Source organism: Hemicordylus capensis, chromosome 4 (assembly GCF_027244095.1).
Source record: "Hemicordylus capensis ecotype Gifberg chromosome 4, rHemCap1.1.pri, whole genome shotgun sequence".
NCBI classification, from domain to species: Eukaryota; Metazoa; Chordata; class Lepidosauria; order Squamata; family Cordylidae; genus Hemicordylus; species Hemicordylus capensis.
In genome coordinates, this window is record NC_069660.1 from 137,068,723 (window position 1) to 137,081,091 (window position 12,369).

Here is a 12,369-nt window from a genome sequence, read left to right on the forward strand (position 1 = left end):
CTTATCTACTTTTCTTCCTGCTTGGCATAATCGCCTCATTAGCATGGTGTTATCTCTTGTGAAAGGAGGGAGGGGAACGAGGTTGTTCACTCTAAGTTTAGAGTGGCTTGGATGCTAGTTAACTCACTGAAATTACTTAGTTGGGGCTCCCACATGGGAAGAGGGGGTGCATCTGCTCCCCGTTCCAATTTGCTTTGTTTGCAGCCAGATCTTGAGGTGACTAGCTGAGTGCCAGCTAAGCAGGGTGGATTTGATTTAAATCAAACTGATTTAAATCATGATTTAAATCACTAGCAGGGTGGATAAAAATAAAAAAAATCTGATTTAAATCAAAAAAATCCGATTTAAGTAAAAAAAATCTGATTTTTTTGATTTAAATTGGATATTTTATTTAAATCGGATTTTTTTATTTTTAATCACCCTGCTAGTGATTTAAATCGTGATTTAAATCAGTTTGATTTAAATCAAATCCACCCTGCAACTAAGTGACTTGTCCTCTTGTGCACCATAAACTGAGAGCTCATTTTGCAGTGCAGCTCCTGAGCGTATCCAAAGTACAATATCCAAGCCTGGAGATGCAAATCTCCAGGGAGGCTCCTGGGAGCTGGGTAGAATAAGTGTCGCTAGTAACAAGGTGCTCAGCATCGGTTTTAATGTTTTATGTTTAGTATTGTTTAGATTGAATTCAGTTTTTTTAAAAAAATCCAATTAATACAAATTGTTTTAAGAAAATATGGGCAGCATTGAGACTAGTTAGTCATGACTGTCCCATTGAAATTAATGGAACTTAGTCATATTTATATACTGTCCCAAATTCGAGTCTCTGGCTGCCGCATTTTGCACCATTTGCAGTTTCTAGACTAACAAACAGGGTTGATTTGATTTAAATCAAATTGATTTAAATCATGATTTAAATAGCTTTATAGAAGGACTCAATTTTAATGATTTAAATCACAATTTAAATTACTAGTCAGGAAGATTCTATTTAATCATTTTCTGTAAAAGTACATTCTTGTTGTCTAATGTAACCTTACTATATATTTAGAGATGTAGGTTTTATTTTTAGAAGGTAGGTACACACGTCTCATAATGCTGTTTCATTCAGGCAACCAGGCCTTGCATTTTGTTGTTGCACTGTTGCACGCATGCCTTTCTTATCCACAGGTACAGGAACTTCATTTAAACTATTCCCAAATGGGGTCTCATGGCCTGCTGACAAGATAGATGTTTCCCTTTAACAATGGAGGGTACACTTGGAAAAACTTTCCTTAGGACTGAATGAATATGTTCTGTTCACTTTCCATTCTTCTCCCCATCCTGTGAATTTATATCCAAACTTCTCTTCCTTGCTCAGATCTACTCCATCCCCCCACCAATCCTCTATTCATTCATTTACCTTTGTCTTTTCACTTTTGAGTGGGGGGAGCAAGGGCTTGCGTGTGTGTGTGCATGCATGTGCGCTGCATTTACATCATCTGCAAAACAGGACTGATCAAGTTTCTCTCTCATCCCATATACTCCTGAGCCCTGACCATCTGGAATCTGTCCTAGCTCTCGGAGCAGAGCCACTGCAAAGCAGTGTACACACACACACCCCACAACAGTCCAGAAGAATGCCATGGCTGATGGTATCAAAAACTGCCGAGAGATCCAGAAGGACCAACAGAGTTGCCCTCCCTCTGTCAATTCTCAGTTGGAGATCATCCATCAGGCTGACCAAGGCAGTCTCCACTTTATAGCCCACCTGTTAGCCAGTTCAAAATGGGTCTAGATTATCTGTTTCATCTGAAATTATCTGCTGAGACACACATGCCCTCAATTACCCTGCCCGCCCATGGAAGATTGGAGGCAGGCCTGTAACTGCTTAACTCCGAGGGGGTCCAGTGCAGGTGCCTTAAGATAGGAAGCCATCCTGCCCTCCCTCAGAGAAGCATTTATGATGTCTATTAGGCCCCCTCTAATAACTTCTCTACCAGTTAGTATAAACCAGTAGTTCCCAATCTGGGGGCCTCCAGATGTTGCTGAACTACAACTTGTAGCCATAGCTACAATTGTGGAGTCCAGGTCTGCCTGAATATGAGATAATTTATCCAGAAAAAAACTCATTAAAATCATCACAACAGATAACTGTATTGAGCCTTACTATTTGAGATTTCCTCTCCCAGGACGACGACGATGACGACGACGACTACTACTACTTCTTCTTCATCATCATCATTCGATTTCTATACCGCACTTCCAAAAATGGCTCAGGGCGTTTGACACAGAGATTAAATAGATGGAGCCCTGTCCCCAAAGAGCTCACAATCGAAAAAGAAACATAAGACAGACACCAGCAACAGTCACTGGAGGTACTGTGCCGGGGATGGATAGGGCCAGTTACTCTCCCCCTGCTAAATAAAGAGAATCACCACGTTCAAAGGTGCCTCTTTGCCAAGTTAGCAGGGGTATTGGAACTTTTGGAAAAGTTTGATTGACTTTGGACCACTCTGAAATTGAGGTGGGTAGGTAGCTGGACGTTGGACTGAGGGATAGATGGGTGGGGGTTGGTATTGACCTCTACCTAAGCAATGCCTTTGATAAAAGTGTTGTCATGAGAAACAGCGTGAGAGCCATGCAGAGCATTTAGTGGTGAATAGAACATGGCTGGCTGGTAAATAGGAAAATTAATCTCATTCTCATTTTGACGTTCTCAGTGACTGGGCAGTTCTGGACTGCCAGGTTCAGTATTCCTGTGTGTATATATAGAGAGAGGTCATGTTCATTACACAGATGGAAAAACACCAAGTTTTCATTTTTCACCAATAAGATTCAGATAAACGAATTTTGGAAAAATGTTAGACTTGATGATGTTTTGTAACAACTAACCTTGGGCGCAGCCATATCTCCTGTATGTCAGAGAATTTTTAGGATATGATTTTGGAAAATGTAATAGAAGATGTGTCTCAGTGAATGTGAAGAGATCGTTCTTCTGATGGGAGGTGAATGCAGATGATGGCAAGGATGGCTGAAGCAGAGGGGCAGCTTTGGGAATCTAGCCATCCTAGAGCAAACCTCAGTGCAAGGGCAACATCTTGAAGAGCAAGAATATGGCATATTGGTCGTCTTGAACTGAGGTTTATGGATTGGCTTTGCAGGATGTAGAACTAATGAGAGAGGCAACCGCAAAGGTCCACTGGGTCTATTTTATTGAGCCCAATAAGTTGGCAACTTATTCAGGGGCACGGTTAAAATCAAGTGCATAATCTATTTAATAATAATAATAATACCTTTAGGTTGTTAGGTGGTATTAAATTTGTATTGTAAGAATGGAGATAAAATGGAAGATGACACAGCCTATAACTTGAAATTTGTTAAATCTTAGAAGAATGCTCACTTAGTCAGAAATACAAGTTGTAACAAAGTATGACATCACACAGCATAACATTACTCCTGGTTATAACATGACTAATTGCATTGATTTGCTAGTGATAAATTAGTTATCCTCCTGCACCTCCTATCTGATGATAGGGTTGTTTTTCTGGCAAGGAAATTGTTATCTTAAATACAGCAGAAACATCAACTGATGTTTCGCTGAGATTATGATTGCATGTAAAATAAGCACATGACTAATACCTTGAACTTAAGGAACTTTACTGATTTGCAGTTCTAAATTCTAATAAACTTGCATGGACTACTGAAAATACTTTGAAAGTAATGCACTGAAATTGGTGGCTTTTACTGAGCATTTAATTGGTGCCTCCTAGGATAATGTTTAGGATTATGCTAGAACTTGAGAGTTGTCAGAACCGAAGTGATGTCGTAAGTAAGGCAGTGTTAGAGTTGTGTATCTCTTTGTCCTCTTGAGCTTGTATTAGGTTATGAACAAAGTAATATATTGTTCTATTAAGTTATGCCTTATATCCAGACCTGAAAAACCATTTTGCTCTCTCTTTGAGTATTTTAAAGGGGCATGTGCTGAATTTCACATGTGTGCTTTTCATTACTGATGAGAAGTTCATGTATTTTTATGCTTGGGTCTGAATACAAAATGTAAAATAGAAACTGGGCTGTAGAGGCCTGTTACACCCATTTGCTTTTTCCATGGTATAGGGAGGTCAGCCTCAATGTGACAATTTATCAGCCTCTGCGTGCTCTGAGACAGGACTGATCAAATTTCAGGCAGACTAGTGGTTAGGTTAGGTAGCTGTCACTGAGTCCCCAGTTCTGGTCCTGTCTTGCTCTGTTAGACAGCTCTTGTTTTGATCTCTTGCTCTACTTGCTATTTTCAGGCTAGATCTTTATTGTTCTAATTGGAATTTACTAAAATGATTTTTAATTTACTTATTGGTGAGGTTAAAATTTGTGTGTTACCTTTTATTTTCTTGGAAATGGGCTCTATTGATCGCAGTTAGGCAGGCCTCCCACATAGGTGACATGCTGAAAGGTTCCCTTTGTGAGGGAACGTTTTCAGAATCAAGGGGCAGAGACCCCAAGAGGGTGATCTCCTCAGTCCCCGAAACCCTGTTTGGTTTCTCCTCTGTGCGATTGGTTACCTGGCACACTGACTGAAGCGATTGTTACCGCTGTCTTTTTGCCAAGCTATACGCGCACACCGGTAAGAACAATCAAACATCTGAAGGAGCTCACGAACTCTCGTGAGAGCTGCCACACATGGGATTAGCGACGAGTACATTTAAGAGAATTAAATATATAGAAGATTAGCAGTACCTCTGGTTGACACTCCTTTGGCTCAGCTTGTCAGGAGTGCTGATGAATAAAGAGGGGGACGATCAACGGGTCACCAGAGGACAAGAAAGCAGACCATCTGCTCAGAAAAGGTCATGATGCGTCTGCTACTATCATCAGGGCAGCTGCCACAAACTCTAATTTTTGTGAGGGCATCTATACTTTGGGCTAAGGAGTTGGTGTAATACATTCCTCCAGAGAATGTTAAATTGCACCAGGATGTCAACAAGTTAGCTGAGGCAGCCATTCTCATGGCTGATTTGAGTCTGGATTGTATCCAGCATGCCTCACAAGCAATGGCATCTGGAGTGGCAGTGTGCAAGGGGTTGTGGTTAAAGAATTGGCATGTCGATACTAAATCAAAAGTTACCTTGGCTGCTACTCCCTTCCTGGGAGGGCAAACTGTTTGGAGAATCTCTAGGGCCTTTGTTGGTTGATAAAAATAAAGATAAAAAGGCCATGCCAGCTGGACGCAGAGAATTTGTAAGCCCTTTGGGGGAACACTTCCTACCAGTCTTCCTTTCATCCCTACAGAGCTTTCAACTGGGCTCTGGCCAACCAATTCAGGGACGACTTTAGGGACAATCAAGCACCAACCATCAAGCCAGTCTGGTGACAGTCCTGGAGCAATCAAGGTAGAGGTGCTTCCAGAAATGAGCAAGGCAGACCTTTTTCTTCCTATTCAGCCCAGGCAAATCGTGAACAATGACCCAATCCTGTTTGGGGCAGGGTTCTCCTTTTCCTCAGAGGCTTGGACAAACAGCACCATCAATCACTGGGTGCTGTAAACTGTACAGGAGGGGTATTGAATAGATTTTGTTTCTCCTCCCCCCAATTTTCACCTAACAACTCCCATATCCAGGATCAGATCCAAAAGAGTTTGATAGAACAGATCATTTAACATTTGTTGGAAATTCAGGCCATCGAGCCAGTTCCACTGACAACGACATGTTCAGGCATCTATTCTTTGCTCTATCTGGTGCCAAAGAAGGATGGATTCTGGCGAGCGATTTTAGACCTAAAATGGCTCAACAGGTACGTGAGGAAAAGGTTGTTCCATATGGAATTCCTCAGGTCAATCAAGGATGCAGTCCAGCCCAGGGATGTCCTGGCATCAATTGGCCTGTCAGAAGCTTACCTACATGTGCCCATTCACCCCTCCTTTTGTTGCTTCCTGAGGTTTTCTTACAACCATCAGCAGTACCAACATAGGGCTATGCCCTTTGGGTTTTAATCAGCGCCTCGAGTTTTTCTGAAGTTGACAGTGGCAGTGATTACCCATGTCTGTCTCCAGGGCATTCATACCCATCTATAACTAGACAATCTGTTGATTCTCTAGTCTTCCCAACAACAAGCCTCCAGAGATGTGAAACAGACAGTCCAGATACTCGAGGAACATTGCTTCGTCATCAACTTTCTGAAGAGCCATTTACATCCATCATAGCACTTCCAGCATCTGGGTGCACTATTTGACACACAGGTGGCTACTGTCTCCCTTCAGTTGGAATGCCAGCAGAAGATTGTCTCAGTCGTACCCCTATTGTCCAGACACAGGGCAGATCTAATGACTCTAGCTCAGCTCATGGGGTTGATGATTGCTTGTTTGGAGTTCACCCCTTAGGTGAGGTAGTACTCCAGACTGCTTCAATGGACCATCCTGCCTTGTCAGTCAGTCACCACCTCATACACGATTTGATTGTGGATTTATTTATTTATTTATTTATTGTTAAATTTGTATACCACCTTTCATTAAAACAATCCCAAGGCAGTTCACACAAAATTAAAAATGACTATAAAAATGACATAATTAAAATATTAAGCTAAAATATAAAACAAAGTTGACTAAAATTTTAAAATACAAGCATAAGAACTGTACAAAATACAAAGAAGCAGCAGTAGAGACAATCATATAAAAGCCTGGGTAAAAACCAAGATTTAACACACTTTCTAAAAACTGTGATGCTACTAAAAACCCAGCTACTAGCCTGCCTGAAATTTGATTGGGCCTCTCTCGGAGCATGCAGAGGCTTATAAACCATTATGTTGCGGATGACCTCCCTATACCTTCAAAAAGAGCCCTTCACTGTAAGTCTACTGATGTTTCTTTCTCAACTCCTTCTATGCAGTGATTACACTGCATTTGTTTTATTGCTTTGACTGCTTACCAAGGCTGGCATTGCTATTCACATATGCTTTGGATTGCCGGTATCTTCTGTATATATAATTCTCTAAGGCATACCCGTGGCTAATCCTGTGTGTGGCAGCTCTTGCGAGAGTTTGTGAGCAGAAGCACTGTGGTGATTGGGCAGTGGAGACTTCATATGCAGATCGGGAGGAGGAGCCTATGGCACCATGGTGATTGGGCAGTGGGAATTCCATAGGCAGATAGGGAGGAGGAGCCTGTGATGGTTAAGGACAGTTGGAATGCAACTGTTACTGGTTGGAAGATGTTCTTGGTTGCAAAGGAGAGGATACTATCTATCTATCCTATCTATAAAAGGATAGTGGGCAGGGGTCTGCAAAGAGAGGGTTCGTGAGGGAGTAAAGAGCCCCTTCAGGAGAAGGAGGCTGCTGTAATATGAATTAGATGAGGAAACTAGATGAAGATCTGTTAACTCAGGAAGGGAGGGAGAGAAAAGGGAGGGGGAAAGCGAGTAGAGGAGAGAGAAAGAAAAAGAAGGGAGGGGAGGAGAGAAAGAAGGAAGGGCGAGGGACAGGCCCGAGCCTGTCAGCGGCCTGAGGGAAACAAGTGGCCATGATGGTGGCAGCGAGGAAGGGCCCGGTCAACCACTGCTCCTGCGGGGATGGACAGGAGTGGGGCTCGGGTGGGGGTGGGAGCTTTCTGGGAATAGGGGGATGCAGCTTGGTCAATAGGCACCAGCAATACTGCAGCCATGACCAAGAGGGGTGAGGGGGATAGAAGCAACCGGATGAAGGAGGAGGAATAGGAGTGCGGCTCAGGTGAGATTTTTCTGAGGTGCTATGGCAGGGGGTGAGGGGAGCTATCGAGTACTAGCAATCAAGTTCTGCGCAGGTTAAGCTAGTTATAAAATGAAGCTTGAAACAGAGCATCTTGTGTTCCTTTTGCAGAATTGAAGCTGACTGAGCCGCAGATACTTCAACCTATTTCTGATCGTTTAAGTGGTGTCTGACAAGGACCTCTTTGTCTTGCTAATCAAGAAGAGTACTGCAACAGGAACTTAGGATTTATTAATTCCAAGTTGTTAAAATACTAACTGCGATGTTGGTATTAAAGCATTTCTTCATATCCTAGTGGTTGTCCTGCATGCAACACACTTCCTAATATATTTCTCTGTTCATAATGCAACTAAATGGAAGAAAATGTTACGTTAAACATGTGTGAAGGTAATTCGTTTCATGTTCGTTACAGGTAAGCCAATATACTAACTTTTAATGTATACTTTTTAAAGTCTAGCAAAATAAGACCTTCATGTGAATTCTTAATCTTACCTTTCCAAGTGACTTCAGAGTGTCAATAATTTATGTTACTAATAACTTAATAATCTTAATAAGATTTCTAAAACTTTTGTCCTTGTTTAATATGATTAATAATTATTCTAGTGTTGGCTGTTTAAAAGAGAAGATTATGCTTTAGTTGTAGCTGAGTTCTCTTATTCTTGTGGACTCTGGCAATGTTGCAGTGTCTGTTGTAAACTCTGATTGATGTTCTCAGTCTGCTGTTTGGTGTGTGATGCCAAAAGGGGTGACTTCCACTAGAGAAGATTTTAGAGGTTTTTCTAAAGTGGCTGGCAAAGAGAAGGAGCAGGCTGTCAGCCTGGTACCAAATTGCAGGGTCTGTGACACTCCACATGCTCACAGCTAGCAAAGGGAAACATTGGCTTTTCTGGGCAGTCAGCTGCAAGGGTTAGCTCATGACGAGACTACTTAGGGCATGTCCCAGCCTTGTTAGTTCAGTGATTTTGCTCTGAAGTCCAGGTACTCTGAGGCCAGGGCTTGACAAATCCCAGGTGCCTACAAATTATACTGTAGTGCCTAGACTAGGATATTCAGAGGTAAAGTAATTTAATAAAATATTTACTTGTCCCAAGCAGTACTGCTTTTGTTTTAAGTATGTTACTTGTAAAAGCCCATTTACCCTCTCTCTTCATACTTGGTATCTGTCATTAAACTCAGTAATTTTTGTGAATAATGTGCTTGATTTTATCTGGCTCTTTAAACTTTGTGACTGGCCCCTAGATCCAAAGGAAATTGCTCAAAGCCTGTTTTAGGCAGTCAAGCTCAGGGATTAGCTGTGGCAGGCCATGTAGAGAACCAAAGGACTTTTAGTTCCAAGAGTGTCCAGGGCAGTCCAGTGCAGGTACCCCCAACAGGTCCACACAAGGAATGCTCAAGTTTAGTGATAGCTCAGTTCAGCAGTCCTGAACCCCTTGATTCTGTGTTCCAACTTTGGGACTTAGTAGTCTAGTGTTTCGGTTTAGGGGAAAGGGTTTGAGCAAACAGGTGCGTTTGCAGAAGTCCAACAGTCACATCTCCAGTGAAAAAGCTTTTTATACACTTCTGCCTTCTGCTAGGTTCCAAAGATGGAAACCTTAGAAAGACAAAGGGGACGAAGGAGAAGGTTCCAGGTACTGGACCTAAAGAAGGCATTGGTGTGGTACTTGCTTTTCTGATGGAGCACAGAACAAAAGGGCTCTGTTGTGCCAAGGCCATATAACTGATTTGGAATTTGACCTTGATTGAATTCTGGGGTGTGTTTGATCCTAAAGATTTTTCACTGTGTAAGGAACTCTGACTTTATTATGAGTTCATGGGATTTAGGAGTATGTGTCACCTTTTTGCTAGGTAACTTTTACACCCGTTTAGGGTTTGCATGGCACAGCTTCTGAGCGAAATTGAGGCCATTTTTATTCCTGCACCAAGTGCTTGTGTATGCTTTACACAGCCTTGCTTCTTTTGGAAGCCAGAGTTTCCCTAGAAGAGGAGGGAGAAGCTGTCTGATAACAATAAGTGTGAATATTCACTCTTCTCAAGGTTTGTTTCACACATAGCAAATAGGTATTTGAGTGATAGTTGCCTTCCTCATGCTCTCCTTTCTTGCTTCATTATCTCTTCGTTGCTATCTGGTATGGCTCAGTGGGGGAATGACTTGATTAGCAAGCCAGAGGTTGCCGGTTCAAATCCCCCTGGTATGTTTCCCAGACTATGGGAAACACCTATATCGGGCAGAAGTGATATAGGGAGATGCTGAAAGGCATCATCTCATACTGTGAGGGATATGGCAATAGTAAATCCTTCCTGTATTCTACCAGACAACCATGGGACTCTGTGGTCTCCAGGAGTCAACACAGACTTGATGGCGCACTTTATCTTTACCTACTAAGTGATGGTGCTGCAGCTGCTACTACTAAGTGATAGAGCTGCACTCCTTCCTTTTCTGATGGAAAGAGAGAATGTCAAGTTGCCACCAGAGTACTTTGTTGTGTTTCCCTGTGATGGGAAACACAATGAGGTCCTATGGTGGCTGCCAATTCTGGTGCTAAAGCTCCAGGTCAAGGATGCAGAGAATAGTCTTGTTAGCAGCAGCAGCAGCAGCAAAAGTGAGTAGGCAGGCAGGAGGAAAGGGAAAGGATGGCTGATAAACTGCTTATCTTTGCTCTCTGTGGCCTCCCTGCTTGGAATGAACACAATTGGTTTCATGTATTTAACATATGATCCTGTAGTAGTATCACAATTAGTATATGTTCTGTTGGATCAATCACCAAAAAACTAGATTATCTATGTGCAGTCCTGCTACAACAAATTGAATCTGCTTGCAATAAGAAGTTTCAGAGCATGGATCTGCTCTACTGTGTCCAGAAAGTGCTGAGTAAAAGGGAAGTGATCTAATCCAGTAACCCCTAATATGTGTGCAATCACATAACAGTGTGCATACAGTTTTCTGATGCTCTCGTTCTTTTCTGGGCTAATGTCTGCAAATGATTCCAAACCCGACCATGCTAGGATTACACTACAAGTTTAAGGTAATATGTACTTTGGCCCAAAGTGGGACAAGACTTTTCCTGTAATATATTTATCCTCTTTGGTGCTCTGAGAGACAAAATGTAGCTCATCGGGCAATAAATCTATTAAATCTGAATTGTGATCCGTTGCATTCATAAGGAATGGGTTCTGTGCCTGCACAGGGACCTCATGAACCACTTAACTAGCTCCTCATGCCGCCTCCAGTTGCCACGCATGTGACTGTGCTTCTGTTATTCCTGGCAGGTGGGGTGTGTTTTACTCAGTTTCTGTTAGACCACCATTGCGACTACACTTCGGATTGATTTGCTCCTCGAAGTTATACACTGACCTTTAGAAATGACAAACAGAACGGAAAGCGGAAAACGATTTGGACATTTGACTTCGGACTGGACACGGATTATGGATTGGGAAATCTTACTTTAAAAGAATAAAATGGAAACTTTCCCCAGACTTGTCTGGGGGATGTGTGAAACTATGTCTACCAAACCAAAGACTACTTTTAACTGCTGCACTGAGTGTCAGGCAAAATTGTCTACTATGGACATTCACGATGCTTGCTTATTATACCTAGGGGAACAGCATAACCCGGCAAGTTGCAAGATATGTGCCTCATTTTCTAAACAGACGTTAAAGAATAGAGCGCTGAGGTTGAGGGTGGTGCTTTATGATGATGCTCTTTGCCCACCAATGCTGAGATCCTTGACATAGAGGTCGATATCTAGCGCAATGGTGATGAAACTCACTACTCCTTCGGTGGACTCTGCTAACCAGCAGTTGAAAGCCACCACTGTGCAGGAGTTTAAGTGCTCAGAAGAGGTGGAAAAGAAGTGCCGCCAACACAAGAGACATAAGCATATCTCTTCCACAGATGAAGAGACTGAAGGCTTTCCACCCAGAAAGCATACTAAGAAGACTCGCGTCAGGAGCCGCACTCAATCGCCGACAGCCTTACAATCAGGAGTCGATAAGCGGGACTCCACGACAAATGTAACTCCATCACTGTGGGTCTCGGATGTTGAGGGCGGGCATGGATGAACCTACACAGACGATGTCGGCATTTACAATACCAACTACGATACCGACACCGACACCATCTGTGAATGTGCAAATGCCATTGGTGTCGATCTGTGGCAACAAGCCCTATTGGACTCTTGATGCCCCAAACAACTGACAGGGCAACATTGACAAGACCTTTACCTTTATCTGTTTGCCCAGTGACAACATGTGCACAGTGGAGATCACCAATACAGTATACAGCCACAGGAGCTGTGGGGTCAGCCGAAGTGACTCACAACTGTGGTTTTACTCATACCCCATCAGTGGTGTACCTGGTAGACTATGCCGTGTACAAGATATGGAAAGTGCAGCAGGAGGCTGGGCTTCAGCAACCACCACTACTTCAGGAGACAGGCAGAGTGGTAAAGACTGTAACAATGGAAAGCCAGACTCAATCAACCTTTGATGACTCAGAAATGCGGGACAGACAACAAGAAACAGTTATACGTGCATGGCCTAGGAGTGCACCACCAGGAGAATGACTGCAGGGTATTCCTGACTTCTCAGCTGCAGAACCAGATTCTGGTGATGTGGATTCCTCTAATACATCGGATACAGAGGAAGACTCCATAATTGCAACAG

At 42.7% G+C, this 12,369-nt stretch overlaps 1 protein-coding gene across 2 annotated transcripts in view; it reads left to right on the top strand.

The window, feature by feature from the left end:
- Window positions 1–12,369, top strand: part of GPSM2 (G protein signaling modulator 2) — a 64,314-nt gene that overhangs the window by 17,778 nt on the left and 34,167 nt on the right. For both annotated transcript variants that reach the window (XM_053250348.1, XM_053250347.1), the window contains exon 2: window positions 7,819–8,119. In XM_053250348.1, coding sequence (XP_053106323.1) covers window positions 8,061–8,119 — 59 coding nt within the window. In that variant the 5' untranslated portion in view covers window positions 7,819–8,060. The remainder of the gene's footprint in view (window positions 1–7,818; window positions 8,120–12,369) is intronic.